The sequence below is a fragment of the Salmo salar genome, unplaced genomic scaffold (assembly GCF_965601325.2).
Source record: "Salmo salar unplaced genomic scaffold, fSalSal1 ptg000974l, whole genome shotgun sequence".
NCBI classification, from domain to species: domain Eukaryota; kingdom Metazoa; phylum Chordata; class Actinopteri; order Salmoniformes; family Salmonidae; genus Salmo; species Salmo salar.
Genome location: NW_027675573.1, coordinates 21716 through 45000, shown reverse-complemented (window position 1 = coordinate 45000; position 23285 = coordinate 21716). Strand labels below are relative to the sequence as shown.

The 23285-nt window shown below is 41.1% G+C and overlaps 1 protein-coding gene across 1 annotated transcript; it reads right to left on the bottom strand.

Moving 5' to 3' along the window:
• Positions 1 to 4462: 4462 nt before the first annotated feature.
• LOC145877359 (uncharacterized) lies at positions 4463 to 23116 on the bottom strand. Its single transcript, XM_082972673.1, has 3 exons — positions 22825 to 23116; positions 5716 to 7657; positions 4463 to 5477 (listed from the first exon to the last, which is right to left on the bottom strand). Exons 1-3 carry the CDS (start codon positions 23114 to 23116, stop codon positions 5348 to 5350), a joined length of 2364 nt encoding a protein of 787 aa, XP_082828799.1. The 3' UTR covers positions 4463 to 5347.
• Positions 23117 to 23285: the final 169 nt, after the last annotated feature.

The window sequence follows — 23285 nt, the reverse complement described above, 5'->3', positions numbered from 1 at the left end:
TGTCAATGTTTTTAATTTGCTGTTTTATGATTTTGTTATACTCTTTGTGAATTCTATGGTTTTTACTAGATTACTTGTAGTTTTTCATGTTTGTCTGTAATTTTTGTAATGACTTGGCGCTGCCTATCTTGGCCAGGACGCTCTTGAAAAGGAGATTTTAAATCTCAATGAGCCCTTCCTGGTTAAATAAAGGTCAAAAAAATAAATAAAAAGTTCTCATTTACAACTGTGACCTGGCCAAGATAAAGCAAAGCAGTGGGACAAAAACAACAGAGTTACACATTGGATAAACAAACGTACAGTCAATAACACAATAGAAATATCTATATACAGTGTGTGCAAATGGAGTAAGGAGGTAAGGCAATATATAGACCATAGAAGCAGAGTAATTACAATTTAACAAATTAACACTTGAGGGATAGATGTGCAGATGATGATGTGTAAGTAGAAATACTGGTGTGCAAAAGAGCAAAAAAAAGTATATAAAAACATGGGGATGAGGTAGGCAGTTGGATGGGCTATTTACAGATGGGCTGTGTACAGCTGCAGCGATCGGTAAGCTGCTCAGATAGCTGATGCTTAAAGGTAATGAGGTAGATAGATATAAGTCTCCAACTTCAGAAATTTTTGCAATTTGTTCCAGTGATTGGCAGCAGAGAACTGGAAGGAAATGCGGCCAATGTAGGTGTTGGCTTTGGGGATGACCAGTGAGATATACCTGCTGGAGTGCGTGCATTGGGTGGGTGTTGCTATGGTGACCAGTGAGCTGAGTGAAGTCGGCCTAGCAAAGACTTATAGATGACCTGGAGCCAGTGGGTTTGGCGACGAATATGTATACCAGGTCGATTAGAAAGGCCTGCTCGCAGAAGTGTTCTAGGGAGCATTTGACAGTGATGAGGGGTGGCCGTTTGACCGCAAACCCATAACGGATGCAGGCGATGAGGCAGTGATCGCTGAGATCCTGATTGAAAACAGCAGAGGTGTATTTGGAGGGCAAGTTGGTCAGGATAATATCTATGAGGGTACCCATGTTTACAGATTTAGGGGTTGTACCTGGTGGGTTCCTTGATAATTTGTGTGAGATTGAGGGCATCTAGCTTGAATTGTAGGACGGCCGGGGTGTTAACCTCACTAGGGTAGGGGGCACTATTTTCACCTCCGGATGAAAAGCGTGCCAAAGTAAACTTGGTAGATTTGGATAGAAAACACTCTAAAGTTTCCAAAACTGTTAAAATAATGTCTGTGAGTATAACAGAACTGATATGACGGCGAAAACCTGAGAAAAATACATCCAGGAAGTGGGATTTGTTGTTGTTGTAGTTTTCCATTGACTGCCTATACAGATTCCATTGACTTAGGTCTCAAATTGCACTTCCTATGGCTTCCACTAGATGTCAACAGTCTTTAGAAATAGTTTCAGGCTTGCATCCTGAAAAATGAGAGTGTAAGACCACTCTGAATGAGTGGACCATTCAGTATCTCAGAGATTTTTCATGCGCGAGACCGAGAGCGCACCTTTCTTGTTTACCTTTTATATTGACGACGTTATTGTCCGGTTGAAATGTTATATATTATTTAGGCTAAAAACAACCTGAAGATTGATTATAAACATCGTTTGACATGTTTCTACGAACTTTACTGATACTTTTCGGATTTTTCGTCTGGCTGTTGTGATTGCCTTTGAGCCTGTGGATTACTGAACAAAACGCATGAACAAAACTGAGGTTTTTGGATATAAAGAGAGACTTTATCGAACAAAACAAACATTTATTGAGTAAATGGGAGTCTTGTGAGTTGCAACGATATGAAGATCATCAAAAGTAAGTGATTCATTTTATCGCTATTTCTGACTTGTGTAACTCCTCTACTTGGCTGGTAACTGTTTGTAATGATTTGTCTGCTGGCGCTGTTCTCAGATAATCGCATGGTATGCTTTCACGGTAAAGCCTTTATGAAATCTGACACCGTGGTTTGATTAACAAAAAGTTAATCTTTAAACCGATGTATAACACTTGTATGTTTTATGAATTCATATGAGTATTTCTGTTTTTGAATTTGGTGCTCTGCAATTTCACTGGATGTTGGCCATGTGGGACGGTAGCGTCCCACACCCCCTAGAGAGGTTAACCTCTTATGGCTAGGGGGCAGTATTTTCACGGCTGGATAAAAAACGTACCCGATTTAATCTGATTATTAGTCCTGCCCAGAAACTAGAATATGCATATAATTATTAGCTTTGGATAGAAAACACTCCAAAGTTTCTAAAACTGTTTGAATGGTGTCTGTGAGTATAACAGAACTCATTTGGCAGGCCAAAACCTGAGAAGATTCTGTACAGGAAGTACCCTGTCTGACCATTTCTTGCCCTTCTTTGTCATCTCTATTCATTACAAAGGATCTCTGCTGTTACGTGACACTTCCTACGGCTCCAATGGGCTCTCAGAGCCCGGGAAAAACCTGAATGACGTAATTCAAAACCCTGGCTGAAACACACGAGCGCTTTTGCTAAGTGGTCTATCAGAGGACAAAGGGCTTAGGCGCGAGCACTGGCCGCCCCCCGCCTTTCTGTTTTTCCCTCCGTTTACAGACACACAGATTCCCGGTCGGAATATTATCGCTTTTCTACGAGATAAATTGCATAAAAATTGATTTTAAACAGCGGTTGACATGCTTCGAAGTACGACAATGGAATATTTCAAAAAAATGTCACGTTATGCGCCATGCGTGCGACCGTGATTTACCATTGGGATAGTGTCTAGAACGCACGAACAAAACAGAGGATATTTGGATATAACGATGGATTATTTGGGACCAAACCTACATTTGTTATTGAAGTAGAAGTCCTGGGAGTGCATTCTGACGAAGAACAGGAAAGGTAAGACCATTTTTCTTATAGTAAATCTGATTTTGGTGAAGGCTAAACTTGCCGGGTGTCTAAATAGCTAGCCCGTGATGGCTGGGCTATGTACTTAGAATATTGCAAAATGTGCTTCATCCGAAAAGCTATTTTAAAATCGGACATATCGAGTGCATAGAGGAGTTCTGTATCTATAATTCTTAAAATAATTGTTATGCTTTTTGTGAACGTTTATCGTGAGTAATTTAGTAAATTGTTAGTAAATTCCCCGGAAGTTTGCGGGGGGTATGCTAGTTCTGAACGTCACATGCTAATGTAAAAAGCTGTTTTTTGATATAAATATGAACTTGATTGAACAAAACATGCATGTATTGTATAACATAATGTCCTAGGTGTGTCATCTGATGAAGATCATCAAAGGTTAGTGCTGCATTTAGCTGTCTTCTGGGTTTTTGTGACATTATATGCTAGCTTGAAAAATGGGTGTCTGATTATTTCTGGCTGGGTACTCTGCTGACATAATCTAATGTTTTGCTTTCGTTGTAAAGCCTTTTTGAAATCGGACAGTGTGGTTAGATTAACGAGAGTCTTGTCTTTAAATAGCTGTAAAATAGTCATATGTTTGAGAAATTGAAGTAATAGCATTTCAAACGTTTTGAAAACCCCCTAGAGAGGTTAAGTATATCCCAGTTTAGGTCACCTAACAGAACAAACTCTGAAGATAGATGGGAGCCAATCAATTCACCCCATTATGGTGTCCAGGGCAGATTTCAAGAGGAAACTCCTGCAATATCCATAGTAACTTTCCACCTCACTGCGGAGCTTCTCTCTCTTTCAGGGTTCACTAGATAGGCATGTTGTTGGATCGGGGCCCAGTCCCCAATGTCATGCTCTAGTACATTTGGGTTGGCACATCTGAGAATGAACACAGATATTCTAAAATGACATTATAAAATGATCCCTGATATTACGTCAATATAATTGTACCCAAAAATTGTCAGTTGGTTGCATAAATCATTGATTACTAAATGCTACATTAATTGTAAATATGAAATATCAAACCAAATGTACACCCCTTTGTTAATATGTATTGGCAATAATTAACTTAATGGTGAGGCATAAAATAATAAAACATGTATCTTTTGTCAGGCTGAATGTTTGAAATATGAGGTGATTTGAGTCCTGCTTCTTCAGTAGTGGAATAAAGACAATTAGCACTTGGATGTTGTCAATAAATGCTGGAGTGATGTAGGATTGTTAATACAATTGATTATAGACCAATTTATTATACTGCGTCCATGTGTATAGGCTGCAAGTAAGTTGAATTTAAGTTGTTTTCAAGTCAATGAAAAAACGACATCTTCTCAACTTTCACTTTCAACTAAAACTGAATGTGTATTGGATGTTGGGCATAGTCTTATTTTCAATATCTTTTCAATTACATTTTGCTAGGTGGGATATTTTCCATGCATGGAAAGGGGTTGGAGGCAAAGGACAAATAAATAAGTGCTACCAAACATAACAAGCATTTCACAAACACTACAGTGTATAAATAAGACGCATTAAATAAAACCACACTGAGGACAAGTTTTCATTGGGTATATCGTACGAAAAGCATCAGAATTATCTTAAATAGGAAAACAATTCAAGTTTAGAATCACAACATAAAATACATAGGCATTTCATCATTAAGTCCTTTAGGAAATAATGTCTGGTGGGCTGTCCAAATCAAAAACCAAAATGCAGAAACAGTTTGTGATGTATTGAAAACCTAAACATAACATGTGCTATATACACAAACATCTGCCACAATAATCATATTACTTGTATTTTTATTAAACAAGCTTCTTATAAACTGCACAAGCACCAAAAACACTTGTTTTGACAAGTAGCAATAAATCACTGATATAGTCAGGGGGGAAATCAGGTTGTAGGTGCTGTTGAAACTAACACAACTAAAAAACACATGGAAATGGGAGATATATTTTACCTCACTGATTAGAGGACAACCTGCAGAAGACAGTCAGCTACATTTTGGAGTGACGCATTTAAATTTAGGGGTCGCTAAACAAAGGAACACAACACTTATTCATCGATATCATGCTAAAATCATTTGTGTGACAGGAGGGAGATGAAGTTGCACGTCCTGTTAAAACTAACAGCTCAAAAACCACACGGAATCTGGGAATAATGTGTACATCCCTGGTTAGAGGACAACTGGTAGAAAACAGCCAGATACATTTTGAAGTGTTGCATTTTGATTCAAGTGGGTCACCAACGTGGTAAGTGTAACAACCCTTTCAGAGCCTGGATTTTCCCCAAGGCTAATATCCATATCATGTTGAAATCAATTGATGAAGGGGCAAACGTTTAGGTGTCTACATTGTCCTACTACAATGTGTTAACATTCTACATTGTGAAGTTTATTTATTGATATCATGAAACAACTCCATGTATTTTCTGATATTTGATCAGAGATCTTTTATCAGATTATCTCTGGGCAGGTTTCTCTCCTCTATGTGTTCTCTTGTGTACAGTCAGATTCCCAGAATGAACAAAACTCTTCCCACATTGATCACAGCTATAAGGTTTCTCTCCTGTGTGTATTCTCTGGTGTAGAGTCAGATTGCTAGATGCAGCAAAACTCTTCCCACACTGATCACATGTATAAGGCTTCTCCCCTGTGTGTATTCTCTGGTGTAATGTCAGTTTGCTAGATCTTATAAAACTCTTCCCACATTGATCACAGCAATAGGGTTTCTCTCCTGTGTACAGTCAGACTCCCAGAATGAACAAAACTCTTCCCACATTGATCACAGCTAAAAGGTTTCTCTCCTGTGTGTAGTCTCTGGTGTAATGTCAGTTTGCTAGATCTTATAAAACTCTTCCCACATTGATCACAGCAATAGGGTTTCTCTCCTGTGTGTATTCTCTGGTGTTGAGTCAGATTGCTAGATGCAGAAAAACTCTTCCCACATTGATCACAGCTATAAGGCTTCTCTCCTGTGTGTATTCTCTGGTGTCTTGTCAGATTGCCAGATTCTGTAAAACTCTTCCCACATTGATCACAGCTATAAGGTTTCTCTCCTGTGTGTATTCTCTGGTGTAGAGTCAGATTGCTAGATACAGCAAAACTCTTCCCACATTGATCACAGCTATAAGGCTTCTCTCCTGTGTGTATTCTCTGGTGTACAGTCAGCTGCCCAAATTGACCAAAACTCTTCCCACATTGATCACAGCTATAGGGTTTCTCTCCTGTGTGTATTCTCTGGTGTTGAGTCAGATTGCTAGATGCAGAAAAACTCTTCCCACATTGATCACAGCTATAAGGCTTCTCTCCTGTGTGTATTCTCTGGTGTCTTGTCAGACTGCCAGATTCTGTAAAACTCTTCCCACATTGATCACAGCTATAAGGTTTCTCTCCTGTGTGTATTCTCTGGTGTAGAGTCAGATTGCTAGATGCAGCAAAACTCTTCCCACATTGATCACAGCTATAAGGCTTCTCTCCTGTGTGTATTCTCTGGTGTACAGTCAGCTGCCCAAATTGACCAAAACTCTTCCCACATTGATCACAGCTATAGGGTTTCTCTCCTGTGTGTATTCTCTGGTGTAGAGTCAGATTGCTAGATGCAGCAAAACTCTTCCCACATTGATCACAGATAAAAGGTTTCTCTCCTGTGTGTGTTCTCTGGTGTAATGTCAGCTGGCGAGATTGAACAAATGTCTTCCCACATTGATCACAGCTATAAGATTTCTCTCCTGTGTGTGTTCGCTGGTGTACAGTCAGCTGCCCAAATCGACCAAAACTCTTCCCACATTGATCACAGCTATAAGATTTCTCTCCTGTGTGTATTCTCTGGTGAAGAGTCAGATTGCTAGATGCAGCAAAACTCTTCCCACATTGATCACAGCTAAAAGGTTTCTCTCCTGTGTGTATTCTCTGGTGTAATGTCAGTTTGCTAGATCTTGTAAAACTCTTCCCACATTGATCACAGCAATAGGGTTTCTCTCCTGTGTGTATTCTCTGGTGTAGAGTCAGATTGCTAGATGAAGCAAAACGTTTCCCACATTGATCACAGCTAAAAGGTTTCTCTCCTGTGTGTGTTCTCTGGTGTAATGTCAGCTGGTGAGATTGAACAAATGTCTTCCCACATTGACCACAGCTATAAGGTTTCTCTCCTGTGTGTGTTCTCTGGTGTACAGTCAGATTGCTAGATGCAGCAAAACTCTTCCCACATTGATCACAGCTATACGATTTCTCTCCTGTGTGTATTCTCTGGTGTAATGTCAGTTCGCAAGATCTTGTAAAACTCTTCCCACATTGATCACAGCAATAGGGATTCTCTCCTGTGTGTATTCTCTGGTGTAATGTCAGCTGGTGAGATTGAACAAATGTCTTCCCACACTGATCACAGGTATAAGGCTTCTCTGTGTGTATTCTCCTGTGTACAGTCAGCTTCCCAGAATGAACAAAACTCTTCCCACAATGATCACACCTATAAGGTTTCTCTCCTGTATGTATTCTCTCATGTTTTTTAAGGTCTGTTGACTGGGTGCATCTCTTCCCACATTGAGCACAGCTATAAGGTTTCTCCCCCGTGTGTATTCTCTCGTGTGATTTTAAATGTCCTGGAGAAACAAACCTCTTCCCACAGTCAGAGCAGCAGTGAGTTCTCTTCCCTGTGGATCTCTGTGGGTGTTTCTTGAGGTGTTCTAATGTGGAGAGACTCTTCTCTGCCTTGTCAGCATCATGAGGTTGTTGAGGCTCCCCAGAGGATCCACGGTAGTGAAGTATCTCTCCTGTGTGAACAACAAAGTCATACAGATGATTTAAAGGCCCACAACAGCGGTAATCCACTGTAAAAGGTGATGCCAACAGCGTAGCCATGATGTTATACAACAATTGACGTCTGTAATGAATGTAAAAATTTGACATTTGCCTTAAAATGAGCAAGAATAGTCATATTTTGTCTTGTTTTCACATTAGTAGTAACATCGATGATTGTAGGCTAGAAATAAGATATTAATGTTGTTGAAACTCTAAGCAGTGTGCCAGACAACTTTTGGTCTCCAATATAGGCCCCTTTCTGTATTTGCTAAAATTGCAGCACGAGGGCAATTTGATTGCAGAAACTCCTCCCTGCTAATGAGGAAAGCGATAGTTATGGATGTACTATATCTGCCTGGAGCAAAAATGGTGAGCAAAGATTTTAGTTTTTCACAATGTATTCTGAATGTGAATGGGGGAAAACTCAGGGGAGTAACCTCCATTTCCAGGTTGCTTATGAGTACATTTCACACTACCTTGGATTATAATTGTAAGGATATTTGAATGTCCTGTTTAATATGTTTGCTAAAGCATTAAGAATTATGTGTAATTATTGAAGAACCGCGTTAATGACAGTATCCATTTGGGTGTTGTCAATAAAGTTAAGATTTTAGTTATTTACTTAACCAGGTAGGCCAGTTGAGAACAAGTTCTCATTTACAACTGTGACCTGGCCAAGATAAAGCAAAGCAGTTCGACACAAACACAGAGTTACACGTGGGATAAACAAATGTACAGTCAATAACACAACAGAAAAATCTATATACAGTGTGTGCAAATGGAGTAAGGAGGTAAGGCAATAAATAGGCCATAGTAGCAGAGTAATTACAATGTAGCAAATTAACACTGGAGTGATGGATGTGCAGATGATGATGTGCAAGTAGAGATACTGGGGTGGAAAAGAGCAAAAGAAGTATATAAAAACATGGGGATGAGGTAGGCAGTTGGATGGGCTATTTACAGATGGGCTGTGTACAGCTGCAGCGATCGGTAAGCTGCTCAGATAGCTGATGCTTAAAGTTAGTGAGGGAGATATAAGTCTCCAAAGTCAGCAATTTTTGCAATTCGTTCCAGTGATTGGCAGCAGAGAACTGGAAGGAAAGTCAGCCAAAATAGGTGTTGGCTTTGGGGATGACCAGTGAGATATACCTCCTGGAGTGCGTGCTATGGATGGGTGTTGCTATGGTGACCAGTGAGCTGAGTTAAGGCGACCTTAGCAAAGACTTGTAGATGACCTGGAGCCAGTGGGTTTGGCGACGAATATGTAGCGAGGGCCAGCCGACGAGAGCATACAGGTCGCAGTGGTGGGTGCTATATGGGGCTTTGGTGACAAAACGGTTGGCACTGTGATAGACTGCATCCAGTTTGCTGATTGGAGTGTTGGAGGCTATTTTGAAACTGACATCACCGAAGTCAAGGATGGGTAGTATAGTCAGTTTTACGAGGGTATGTTTGGCAGTGTGAGTGAAGGAGGGTTTGTTGTGAAATAGGAAGCCGATTCTAGATTTAATTTTGGATTGGAGATGCTTAATATGAGTCTGGAAGGAGAGTTTACAGTCTAACCAGACACCTAGGTATTTGTAGTTGTCCACATATTCTAGGTCAGAACCGTCCAGAGTAGTGATGCTAGTCGGGCGGGTTGGTACGGGCAGTGATCGGTTGAAGAGCATGCATTTTGTTTTACTAGCATTTAATAGCAGTTGGAGGCCACCAAAAGAGTGCTGTATTGCATTGAAGCTCGTTTGGAGGTTTGTTAAAACCTCTTAGGGATAGGGGGCAGTATTTTCACGTTCGGATGAAAAACGTACCCAAATTAAACTGCCTCCTACTCAGACTCAGAAGGTAGGATATGCATACTATTAGTAGATTTGGATAGAAAACACTCTGAAGTTTCTAAAACTGTTTGAATGATGTCTGTGAGTATAACAGAACTCGTACTGTATCTACATACTGTATCTACTAAATCCTGAGAAAAATTCAAACAGGAGGTGGGAAATCTGAGAATTGTAGTTTTTCTTTTGAATTCCTATCAAAACTACAGTGTCTAAGGGGTCATGTTGCACTTCCTAAGGCTTCCATTGGCTGTCAACAGTCTTTAGAAACTGGTTTAAATTTACATTTACATTTTAGTCATTTAGCAGACGCTCTTATCCAGAGCGACTTACAGTAGTGAATACATACATTTGTTTTGTACTGGCCCCCCGTGGGAATCGAACCCACAACCCTGGCGTTGCACACACCATGCTGGCATTGCAAACACCATGCTCTACCAACTGAGCCACAGGGGGGCCTGCAGGGGGGTTTCATCCTTCTCCTGTTACTAGACAGAAAACAGGAGCTCAGTCAATGAGTGGCCTGTCTGAGGACATGGGACTTGGTGAGGCGCGCCTTTCCTTCTTTTCCTTCTGGAATGAATACGCTATTGTCCGGTTGGAAAATTATCGCATTTTTACATTAAAAATACCCCAAAGATTGATTGTAAACATCGTTTGACATGTTTCTACAAACTGTAATGGAACTTTTGAGCTTTTCGTCTATTTATGTGCGCCCCCGTCTCGTGCCTTTGGAATAGTGTTCTGGACGCGCCAACAAAACGGAGGTATTTGGACATAAATTATGGACTTTATCGAACAAATGAACATTTCTTGTGGAAGTGGGAATCCTTCGAGTGCATTCTGCCAAAGATCAGCAAAGGTAAGGAAAGATTTAATTTAAAGACCCTTGCTCCCTTCGGTCTCAACATAGACTTTGATCTGAAGCCATTCTTGTGATAATTGTGATTTTGCCATTGTAATTGTTTGTTAGATACATTTTAGACTACAAATGCTATGATCGTATGCTATCCATTTGTTTGTCTTTTTGTATGTTCTTTGTATGCCATTTTTTAAATATTTGAGTTAACCAATGATATTAGGCCATACTTGGCCATGATTACAAACACCTGTGTGTCTCTTGACACTATATAAATGACTCATCTCGCAGTGTTTGATGATACCCTGATGAAGACAGCTTCGCTGTCGAAACGTTGGTTATTACATTTTTGCATCTGAGCTCTTAGAGTGTGCGGCTTTCCTTTATTTTCTAAGGAAAGATTTATAACACTATTTTGGAGTTTTGCAGATGCCATGACTTGGCGGGTAACTGTATAGCTTGCTTTGATGGCTGAGCTCTGTACTCAGAATATTGAACAATGTGCTTTCCCCGTAAAGTTGTTTTGAAATCTGACACAGCGGTTGCATTAAAAGTAGTATATCTATAATTCTTTAAATAATTGTTATGTAATTTGTCAACGTTTATGACGAGTATTTCTGTAATATGTGTGCACATTGTGTGTGAACATTTTCTGAACATCACGGGCCAATGTAAAATGCTGTTTTTGGATATAAATCTGAACTTGATCGAACAAAACATACATGTATTTTGTAACATGATGTCCTATGAGTGTCATCTGATGAAGATCGTCAAAGGTTAGTGCTTAATTTTAGCTGTATTTCGGGTTTTTGTGACGCATCTCCTTGCTAGGAAAATGGCTGTGTGGCTTTTCTTGTTTTGGTGGTGTCCTATCATAATGTAATGTATTGCTTTCGCTGTAAAGCCTTTTTGAAATCGAACAATGTGGTTGCATTAACGAGAAGTGTATCTTTAAAATGGTGTAAAATAGTTGTATGTTTTAAAAAATTGAAATTATTAGAATTTTGTTGTTTTAAAATTTCATGCCATGCTATTTTGTCAAACAATCCCGTTAACGGGATCCTATCTCGAAGCAAGAGGTTAACACAGTCTCCAAAGAAGGGCCAGATGTATACAGAATGGTGTCGTCTGCGGAGAGGTGAATCAAGGAATCACCCGCAGCAAGAGCGACATCGCTGATATATGCAGAGAAAAGAGTCGGCCCGAGATTTGAATCCTGTGGTACCCCCATAGAGACTGCCAGAGGTTCGGACAACAGGCCAGGTCAATGAAGACGGCTGCACAGTACTGTCCTTTAACGATCGCGGTTATGATATCGTTTAGTACCTTGAGCGTGGATGAGGTGCAACAATGATCAGTTCGGAAACCGGATTGCACAGCGGAGAAGGTACGGTGGGATTCGAAATAATCAGTGATCTGTTTATTAACTTGGCTTTCGAAGACTTTAGAAAGGCAGGACAGGATGGATATAGGTCTGTAACAGTTTGGGTCTAGAGTGTCACCCCCTTTGAAGAGGGGGTTGACCACGGAAGCTTTCTGATTTTTAGGAATCTCGAACTATACGAAAGAAAGGTTGAACAGTCTAGTAATAGGGGTTGCAACAATGGCGGCAGATAATTTTAGAAAGAGGGTCCAGCTTGTCTAGCCCAGCTGATTTGTACGGGTCCAGGTTTTACAGCTCTTTCAGAACATCACCTATCTGGATTTTGATGAAGGAGAAGCTGGGGAGGCTTGGGCAAGTAGCTTCGGGGGGTGCGGAGCTGTTGACCGGGGTTGGGGTAGCCAGGAGGAAAGCATCTCCAGCCGTAGAGAAAAGCTTATTGAAATTCTCCATTATTGTGGATTTATCGGTGGTGACAGTGTTTCCTAGCCTCACTGCAGATTGGCAGCTGGGAGGAGGTGCTCTTAGTCTCCATGGACTTTACAGTGTCCCAAATTTTTTTGGAGTTAGAGCTACGGGATGCACATTTCTATTTGAAAAAGCCTTTGCTTTCCTAACTGACTGTGTGTATTGGTTCCGGACTTCTCTGAAAAGTTGCATATCGCGGAGACTATTCGATGCTAGTGCAGTACGCCAGAGGATGTTTTTGTAATGGTCGAGGGCAGTCAGGTCTGGAGTGAACCAAGGGCTATATCTGTTCTTAGTTATACATTTTTTAAAGGGGCATGCTAATTTAAGAAAATCCTTATTTAGGAAATTTCTTTTAAAGAACAACCAGGCATCCTATACTGATGGGATGAGGTCAATGTCCTTCCAGGATACCCGGGCAAGGTCGATTAGAAAGGCCTGCTCGCAGGAGTGTTTAACAGTGATGAGGGGTGGTCGTTTGACCACGAACACATAACAGATGCAGGCAATGAGGCAGTGATCGCTGAGATCCTGATTGAAAACAGCAGAGGTGTATTTGGAGGGCAAGTTGGTCAGGATAATATCTATGAGGGTGCCCATCTAGCTTGGATTGTAGGACGGCCGGGGTGTTAAGCATATCCCAGTTTAGGTCACCTAACAGAACAAACTCTGAAGATAGATGGGGGGCAATCGATTCACATATGGTGTCCAGGGCACAGCTGGGAGCTGAGGTGGGTCTATAACAGCTGGCAACAGTGAGAGACTTGTTTCTGGAGAGATTCATTTTTAAAATTAGAAGCTCGAACTGTTTGGGCATAGACCTGGAAAGTATGACAGAACTTTGCAAGCCATCTCTGCAGTAGATTGCAACTCCTCCCCCTTTGGCAGTTCTATCTTGACGGAAAATGTTGTAGTTGGGGATGGAAATTTCAGAATTTTGGTGGCCTTCCAAAGGCAGGATTCAGACACGGCAAGGACATCAAGGTTGGCGGAGTGTGCTAAAGCAGTGAGTCAAACAAACAAGGCTTCTGATGTTAACATGCATGAAACCAAGGCTTTTACGGTTACAGAAGTCAACAAATGAGAGCGCCTGGGGACACACAGGGCCTGGGTTAACCTCTACATCACCCGAGGAACAGAGGAGTAGGATGAGGGTACGGCTAAAGGCTATCAGAACTGCTCATCTAGTGCGTTGTGAACAGAAAATAAAAGGAGCAGAATGCTGGGTAGTATAGATTCAAGGCCTAATGTACAGACAGGGGTATGGTAGGGTGCGGGTACAGTGGAGGTAAACCTAGGCGTTGAGTGACGATAAGAGAGGTTGCATCTCTGGAGGCACCAGTTATGCTAGGTGAGGTCACCGCATGTGTGGGAGGTGGGACAAAAGAGTTCTCTGAGGCATGTTCAGTGGGACTAGGGGCTCCGCAGTAAAATAAAACAATGATAACTACCCTAAACAACAGTATACAAGGCATATTGACATTAGAGAGACATAAAGCGAGGCAAAAAGCAATCACAGGTGTTGATTGGGAGAGCTAGCTAAGACAACAACGGGTAAGACAACAACAACAGGTAAAGTGGTGATGAATGGGCAGAGGGTCAGTTAACTACACACAGGGCCTGAGTTCGAGGCTGGGGCCAACAGATAAACAAAACAGAGTACCGTGATTAATGAACAGTCCAGCAGGCATCAGCTATGTAGCCAAGTGATCATAGGGTCCAGTGAACAGGAATATATGAACCAGGGAAGCCGTTAGGTAGTCATTACTACGCTAGCCGGGAGATGCGCCTGGCTCGAGGCTAACTGGTGCTAGCTTCGGGACAAGGGCATCACCGACATCTGGCAAAGGCCAGTTGAAGGCACATCAGACGGAATTGCGTCGACAGACCAGTCGTGATGGATCGGCGGGGCTCTGTGTCGACAAAGGGTCCAGGCCAATTGGCAAAAGAGGTATTGTAGCTGGAGTAATTTTGTTTGCTAGCCGGGAGATACACCCGGCTCGAGGCTAACTGGTGCTAGCTTCGGGACAAGGGCGTTAGCCACTATAGCCACTCTGGTGCAAAGGTCCAGAGCTTACAGCAGGAATCCGGTGATGTAGTGGCTTCTAGTCGTCTTAGTGAAGAGTCCGGGAGGCGTCAGCTGTGTAGCTGAGTGATCCTAGGGTCCACTGAGCAGGCCGGGAGATGGGCCTGGCTCAAGGCTAGCTTGAGGCTAGGTCACTCGGTAGCAGCTAGCTAGCTGCGATTATCCGGTGTAATGGTCCAGAGCTTACGGCAGGAATACGGTGATGTAGTGGAGAAAAACAGTTCGATATGCTCAGGGTTGATATCGCGCTGTGCAGACTGGCAGGTATTATCCAGGCTAAAAGCGGCTGGTATCTGAGCTAAAAAGGTAAAGACATCTAGCAGTGGTTAACAATGACTAAATAGCTGCCAGCTAATTAGCTGGTTAGCTGCTGATGGAGGTTCTAGCTATAAGGCCTAAAAAATAGCAGATCCGTATTATAATGGGTGAGGCGGGTTGCCGGAAGGTGTATTTAATTTAAAAATGGAAAAAAAAGATTGAAATATATTGCAATATATTTTAAAAAAGACGAAAAAAACATAACATTTACAACACGCCATTGGATTACAAGATGAATCTCAGTTAAAAACCATTGGATTTAGCAAACTCTGAAATTATTCAGTATTTCTGTGCCCACGAAAACTGTTTTCCCAGCATAACATAAGGAGCCACTAAATGATACGTAATTCGAGTGCATTTCAGAATTTAAAAAAAACTGTCCGACAGCAAGATCCAGTATTTAAGTTGAAGTTCATCATATGACAAGCGTAACGTTATGACTATAACTACTGTTCCCTTTCATTCGGTCAACTTCGGTACAACATACTATAGACAATCAATTCCCATGCCGACCCAAACGGACACTAAATGAAACGGCCCCTGGCAGACCACCCAGATCCGACCTCGCAATTTATTAATTGTCTTTGCTTGAAACACCCCTGTCAATGTTGAGTAAGGACGCACACCTAATTACGCATATAGAAGTAGGACTAGTCTACCTGGCCTGTGTGCAAATGTAGGCCTATAAATGTGCCCATTTGGGGATGTCTGATAGTATTTCTGATTGTCTTAATGCACCACCACTAATGAGTTGTGGAGCTTCTCAAAGTAATTTTTCCTTCACCTCAAACAGCAAGTAAACAAAGTCTAATCAAAATCAATTGCGTACGACAATAGTTCCTCTAAGTATTTTCGTAAAATATTTCCACTCGGCATGAAAGGGAAAAATGTTATGCTCTGATCCAGTGGAAATGTCATAAAATACCTGATTACTTCTTTTCCTTTGCACAAATAGCCGACAGCTGTGTCTGTCCTGAACTCACTGGCGCCGGGAAACTGAGGGCCGAGAATATTTTATACAATGTTGCAAGCTTGCTATCACAAGTTTCGGGGGACCCAATTGATAGTTGATACAATGTTTCAAGTTTATTTTTACATAGTTGGCAATGGCAATAAAAGTTACTTTTAGATTTGTATAATTTTCATTTAGATTTAGATAGAATGTAGATTAATCACAGACAATGATTTTGAGATACTATTATGAATTAAATTAAACTGTTCCAGTAAAATATGCATATGAAAATCATAACTGGCACGCAGATCGGTAGAAATGGTAAGATACATTGTCACTCTAAATGGAAAAGTTTTACGACCTCTGGTGTAGTCAATTACTGAAAAAAACTTCAGGAGCAAAACGGCAGAATTTACGAAGTCCAGCAGCAGCGGGGGGAGGAGGAGGGAAGAGTTTTTCTTGGTTAAATTGGTGACTGGCTCCCTCGAGTAACTTGTGTATCTGTAATTATTTAATCAAACAGCATGCTTACAGCATCAGACAAGTTACGTACATATAGTTGATTTTATAAAAACACATGGGGCGATTTGTAGAAAGAACAGATGACTCTTGGTTGACCAAGATGTATTTTAGTTGGGGACAGCACTAGAACATGATTTTGGGGCTCCCGAGTGGCACAGCGGTCTAAGACACTGCATCTCAGTGCTTGAGGCGTCACTACAGGCTGTATCACAACCGGCCGTGATTGGGAGTCCCATAGGGTGGTGCACAATTGGCCCAGCGTTGTCCGGGGTAGGCCATCATTGGAAATAAGAATTTGTTCTTAACTGACTTGCCCAGTTAACTTGTTGGGGATAGGGGGCAGTATTTTCACGGCCGGATAAAAAACGTACCCGATTTAAACTGGTTACTACTCTTACCCACAAACAAGAATATGCAGATAATTAGTAGATTTGGATAGAAAACACTGAAGTTTCTAAAACTTTTTGAATGGTGTCTGTGAGTATAACAGAACTCATATGGCAGTCAAAACCCTGAGACAAACCCTAACAGGAAGTGGAAATCTGATTTGTGGAATCACTTTCAACCCTTTGCCTATGAAACACACCGTGAGTTAGGATTCATTTAGCACTTCCTAAGGCTTCCACTAGATGTCAACAGTCTTTACAAAGTGGTTTGAGTCTTCTCCCGTAAAAACTGACCGAACGAGAGGCCTGGAAAGTTTGTCATAGAGGGAGGGCCATTACTACTATGATGCGCGTGCCCGTGGGTACTCTCTCGCTCCGAAACGTTTAGTAAGACAATGCAATCGTCCGCCTTGAATATTTTTGAAGTTCTGATTGAAAAAGGCCCTAAAGATTTATGTTATACAACGTTTGACATGTTTGAACGAACGTAAATACATTTTTTTTTGCACATTCGTGAGGACAAGTCCCGCGCGCTTCGTAAATTATGAGTAGCCTTCGGAACGCGCTAACAAGAAGGAGCTATTGGGACATAAATTAACAACTTTTTCGAACAAAACTACATTTGTTGTGGACCTGGGATTCCTGGAAGTGCCTTCTGATGAAGATAATCAAAGGTAAGTGAATATTTACAATAGTATATTTGATTTTAGATGAGTCCAAGATGGCGCTAACCTGTATCGCCTAGCCTATTTTTCTGAGCATAGCACCTCGTTTATTGCAAAGTGTGATTTCCCAGTAAAGTTATTTTTAAATCTGGCAATGCGGTTGCATTCACGAGATGTTAATCTATAATTCTTTGAATGACAATATTATATTTGATTCACCGGAAGCATTTGAGGGAAAATATTTTCTGAACGTCACGCGCCGATGTAAAATGCTGTTTTTATATATAAATATGAACTTTATCGAACAAAAAATGCATATATTGTGTAACATGATGTCCTAGGAGTGTCATCTGATGAAGATTGTCAAAGGTTAGCGCTGCATTTAGCTGTGTTTTGGGGTATTTGTGATGCATGCTAGTTGCTTTGAAAATGGCAGTGTGATTATTTTTGGCAGGGTACTCTCCTAACATAATCTGTTTTGCTTTTGCTGTAAAGCCTTTTTGAAATCGGACAACGTGGTTCGATTCAGGAGAGGTGTATCTATAAAATAGTGTAAAATAGTCATATATTTGAGAAATTTAAGTGATAGCATTTATGAGGTATTTGTATTTTGCGCGACATGATTCCACTGGCTGTTGACTAGGGTGGGACGCAAATGTCCCACGTTGCCCAGACAGGTTAAATAAAGGTAACATTTAAATAAGTGTTTTTTGACAAACCGTCTTTCACAAATCCGTCAAGGCACCAACTTTGAGAAGGGTTTAAAACAAAGGTTTCAAACCAATTCATGAATGTTATTGAATCTAGGAATGTTTCGCCTTTTATGTAATGGCATGAAAAAATTGTCTGAATATTATACAATGACTTATCAACAGCTGTAATAATTTGACCCCCACAGGAAATCTACACTGGTAATTCTAGAATATACTATATAGTCTAGAAACCTGGTTAAACTATCATTATGACATCATGGATGAATTCTAGAATATACTATAAAGCCTAGAAACCTGGTTAAACTATCATTATGACATCATGGATGAATTCTAGAATATACTATTTAGCCTAGAAACCTGGTTAAACTATCATTATGACATCATGAACAGCCAGTCTTTGTATTCATAGTGTAGTGAATTCAGGGGATAGCCTGAAGGTTGCTACAATAGCTTTCTCTTTCAATTTGAGAGTGATTACATTTCTCCTTCCCCCATCCCTCAGCTGTTTACCAAACCAAGTCTCTAGGCAGCCATTTTGTTGCTGTTTAAAAAAACTCACACAGCAATCACTCAACCAATCTGCGGTTCAAACACTGTTTTGGTAATAAGATGATGGGTTTGGAGAAATGTAACTACTTTCAAATGCATAGACAGACCTATGGATGCAATGACTGACCATCCATGATATCAACATTACAGTTTTAACCATGTTGAGGCTGTACAGTGTTGATTTACATTGTTTCTAGATGTTGGAGTAAAAAAAAGCTTATTTGGGGATCTGATGGGGTAAACTAAGCTCATGAGGCATGTGTTATATTCTTCAAGAATCAATGGCTATATATAAATATTTTAAAAGTCCAAATATGGATGTAGAAATTTTATATTTCCCCTTTAACACCAAACATCAGTTCAACAACTGCAGAGTTTGTGCCTCTGTTAAGACAGTACTTACTAGTGTTAATCGGGGAACGGTTTCTCAAAAACATCTTATGGCTAAGTTCACCGTTAGAACCATTGGACGCCTTAAGATGCGTTTGGGAAACCGGGCCCAGATGTCCAGTTTCCTCCTCTATCGATGTAACAGTCATCTCCCCCTCTTCCTCTTTCACTCCATAAACTGCATCCTCCTCTTCTTTTACTGTAACATCCTCCTCCTCTTTCACTCTGAACGCGTCTTTTTCTTCTTTCACAGTAACGGCCTCACCCTCTACTTCTTGTTTTACTGTGATGTCCTCTTCTTTAGCAGGAGAGTAGCTCAGTGAACGCATGGTCGGAGAAGTTAGCTAGGCTAATGCTAACTTAACCAGCCTGCTAGTGTGGTGGAAAATTGTCTTAAGAATAACACTTCTTACAAGAACTTGTAAATTTAATATAGACTTTAATACAGAGTAGTAAAGCCGAGCCGGTCCGCGGAACAACGACTCCCTTCCTTAGGCCCCGGCTCTGCTTTTATGCACATACAATACATAGGTCCACCCTTTATGTAAATGAAGTAAAACCATGCGTTCTGCCACCATTTTCTTTCAACCCAATGGATAACGCCCTCATCTGCTTTTAGCTCTAACATAGTAGTGGCTGGATAACGCCCTCATCTGCTTTTAGCTCTAACATTTTGGTGGCTAGATTCTCCTCATATGGATATGAAAATAAGGCATGCTTTGCATGCTTACGCTTGGCATATATTTAGTCATGGCCATACATTCAGCTTGCCTGGCCGTTGCGTGGTTCCTACTTGGGGATGTATGGCCACCTGTTATCTCCACTCAGGGCCAGCTGCCAGTCTCCTCTTTCGCTAGCTAATGTATTTATATTTCTTTCCCTCAGCAGTCTCCCACATAAATCCCTCCTCTGGGACTAATTAGTCCCACATCAAACCTGATTAAACTAGAGACAATAAGGATGGAAGCAAAATAATAGATACATAGAATAGTAAGTGTGTTGAACGAAATGTGAACAGATAAAACATAATCATATACTGGACCAAACATCTCCAATCCAATAACATGGGTAGGAGTAAAAGATCCAGTCAGGCTTAAAATAGTAAATGAGGATACACATAACAAATTAGTATACTATGAAGAAGCATGAGCATGTAGTACATAGCCTTTCCTGAGGTTATCTCAGTTATGTAGAGTATAGAATATAACAAGAATTTAAAAGAATAATAAACATAATAGACCTAATTAAAGTTAATATTCTTACTATGAATCTGAACAAGGCCTGAGTGAGCAAAAATAAAAGTTACAGACAACATTCAAATTGAGACTCTAACACGATTCTTCCTCGCGGACCCCTTTCTAACAGAAATTAAGCATACATCACTCATTACTGCTAGAAGATTAAGGGCATGGTCCGTAGACACTTGTAACCGGAATACCTTCTGTTACCTAGCGTGTAATAAATGATCCTCATTTTAGGAAGGCAAAACTGGCTTAAATTTAAAAGAAAATGCATACATTTATATATGTATGAAAACCATAAAACAAACATAAAATACGACATACACTTAAGGTTTGTTCAAAGTCATACCAGAATTTACATCATAGGGGCACATTCCTTATTTCCACATATAGGGCAATCCTCTCTTTGACACATTGCACATAATAAGGGTTCAGGATGATGGTAATGTCCATCATTGTCCTCTTGGGAGCACCACTTGCAACGCCTGGGTTGCAGACATTTTTTGTGTACATGGACAAGCACTATCTCATCCGAATCAGGGTCTTTGGCATACACAGGAAACCCACCAGGACGCCAATCATGGCACTCATAACCTCCCCCAAGAATTACCCCATGACGACAGTTAGGATTACCAAAAGGTCAATCAAGGGGTCCTCCAATAGCATTGCAAGGTTTTCCATACTTGTCCGTATAATGTCCAGGGTTACCAGGGACAGGATTGATTATGAGAGGTGGATCCAGTATATGTTCCTTAAACTTCTTTCTTGACCCCCCTCTTATGTCTAGGGTCTGCTCCATGTACTGCCATCTGTTTTTAACAGTGGTTTTGACCACAAGTGATTTAACCAAAGGCACCACACAGCAAAATACAATGCCCAATGCTACTAGACCTCCACCCATCATAATGGCCAGCCTAGTAAACATAGCACCCCATTTTCCCAAAGCCAGGTCCAACCAATCCCAGACATGAGAATCAAACCCCGCATTCACCTTTACTTCTGCTCTTAACCCTTTAAGTTTATTCATAGCTAGGGAAAATGTTCCATTAGGTGCAGTGTTGTTGGGAATAAAAGTACAACAAGCATCTCCATACATTACACAAACTCCCCCCTTCTCTGCCAAAAGCCAGTTGAGAGCTTCCCTATTCTGCCATGTCATCTGGCTTGTGGCCTTTACCTGTTCTCCTAAGGCTGTCAAGGCAGAGTCAGTATAATTAATACATCTTTGTTGGTTATAGTATATATAATTAATCCACTCTAAGTTCTTATTGGGTGTTACCCACAAAAATATAGATTCAAATCCAGATTTAATCTCATCTCTGGCCTTAAACTCGTTGGGCACACCTCTGGATTGTCCAATTGAATCAAGGTACAATCTAGGATCTGATTCATACTCCCTCCTAGTTCTAGTGTTAACATGCTCCTCCTGTGGTGTTTTGATGATGGTAACCTGTTGGACTGCTCTGACTAAAGCACATAATCCAGTCCATTCTTCAGGAAGAACATTCAGAAGTTTGTTTTTCCCACACATCCAAAAGCTATCAGCAATACCTCTATCTTGGGTTTTTAACATAGTAAGAGACGGTGCAACCTGAGTGATGTGGCCACACGAACCCCTCCTATTGGTAGTTAATCCTTTCTCATCAAATTTGCGAATCCCCGCAATCTCTAACACCCAGATAGTGTCACATTTAACAGTTGTGTTTCCTACGTTAATCCCACCAATACCATAGTTATAGAAACATTCATATTTTCCCTTAACCACAGTACTTTTTTCTGTCTGAGGTCTAGTTAAATCAGTTTTAATGTTGTATGCAGCACATTCCTTATTAGCCAGTACAGTCTCATTTAACATAGTTTTACCCCTAGTACTACCCAAGGCCATTCTGCATTCAATGTCACAAAGGAATATGGTACTTTCCCGGTTTACAATTAGCATTTTTCCAATTAGCACAACTGTCAAATGATGCAGGTTCAGGTACTATTAACACTTCAGACAAGGGTGATTTGCTGCACAAGATACAATCGTCCATTCTATGTCTGTCCGCCGTATACCTAGCCCATTTATACCAATCATTCTTTACCGCTTCTTCCAATGTTTTGTCCTTGAGCGGTTCTGGTTCTAACATATTTGCTGTTTCATCCGCGTCGTCCTCTTGAGGTGGACTGTTGGGTTTTGTCAACAAGTTCCAAATGTCAGTAAAGAACCCTGCTGTTTCTGATGCTTTTGGTTTTGTTGTAGGTATAGTGGATTTTTCACCCAGAGTAGTAGTTGGTACTCTGGTGGTGACCACTGTGGTGTGTACAGCAGCTGCCACAGTCGTCGTGGTTCTAGTCGTTGTAAGCACCTCTAGATTGGGTGCCGGTGTGAATTCGATTTTCATGGTGGTTGAACTGCTCCCTTCAGTCAGTCCTGTACGTGCCAGTTCAACTATAAATTATTCTCCTTCAACGGGTTCAATGTTTTTTATGCTGAGCACCCATTCATTTTCTTCTTTGGTTATTGTTGTCACATCCTTTCGGATCCCAAATCACTTCTCCCTTCGTCTGATGATGAGTCCATCCACAGTACGCGACATCAGGTAGGGGTTTTACCCTGTATATCGTGACCGATCTTTGTTCTCCTGTTTCCGTTATGATCTGAGGTGGGACTGGAATGCTAACCTTGTTTTTCCCACCCGGTTGTTCGGCAGGTTCCTCTCTTTTTTTCCTATTCAATTGTTCATCAAGGGGACCGGGTGAGTGTCGAGAAGTCAATTGTGGGAAAAGTCCCTTGCCCTTCGGCCCTTGGAACGTCTCCCTCTTTTCTCCATTGGGAAGTTTCTCCTCCTGCTGTTTGAGTAGTTTCTCCTTCGGCAGCTCCTGTTGGGCTCGTCTCTCCTTCAGTAGCTTCTGTTGGGATATTTCCTTCTTCAGTGGCTCCTGTAGGGGTATTTCCTTCTTTAGCTTGTGGATCTCCCTCCTCTGACCCACCTGGCTCCCCATCTGGGTAGTCATTAATTCCAGGGAAGAATTGTTCCCATTCTCTGGGGTGTACTTCTGGGTCCCATTGTATTGGGCTTTCGCCATAGATATCTGCCACAGCAGGCATATCACCAGGAGTATCAGGCATATCGTTTCCCCCCCCTTGGAGTCTCTGGTCCCACAGGTTTGAATATTGTTGGTTGGCAGGTTTCTTCTCCCGCCCTGTTTCTTCGTTTACTTCTTCTGAGAGCAGTTGGTGGTGTATCAGTTGTTT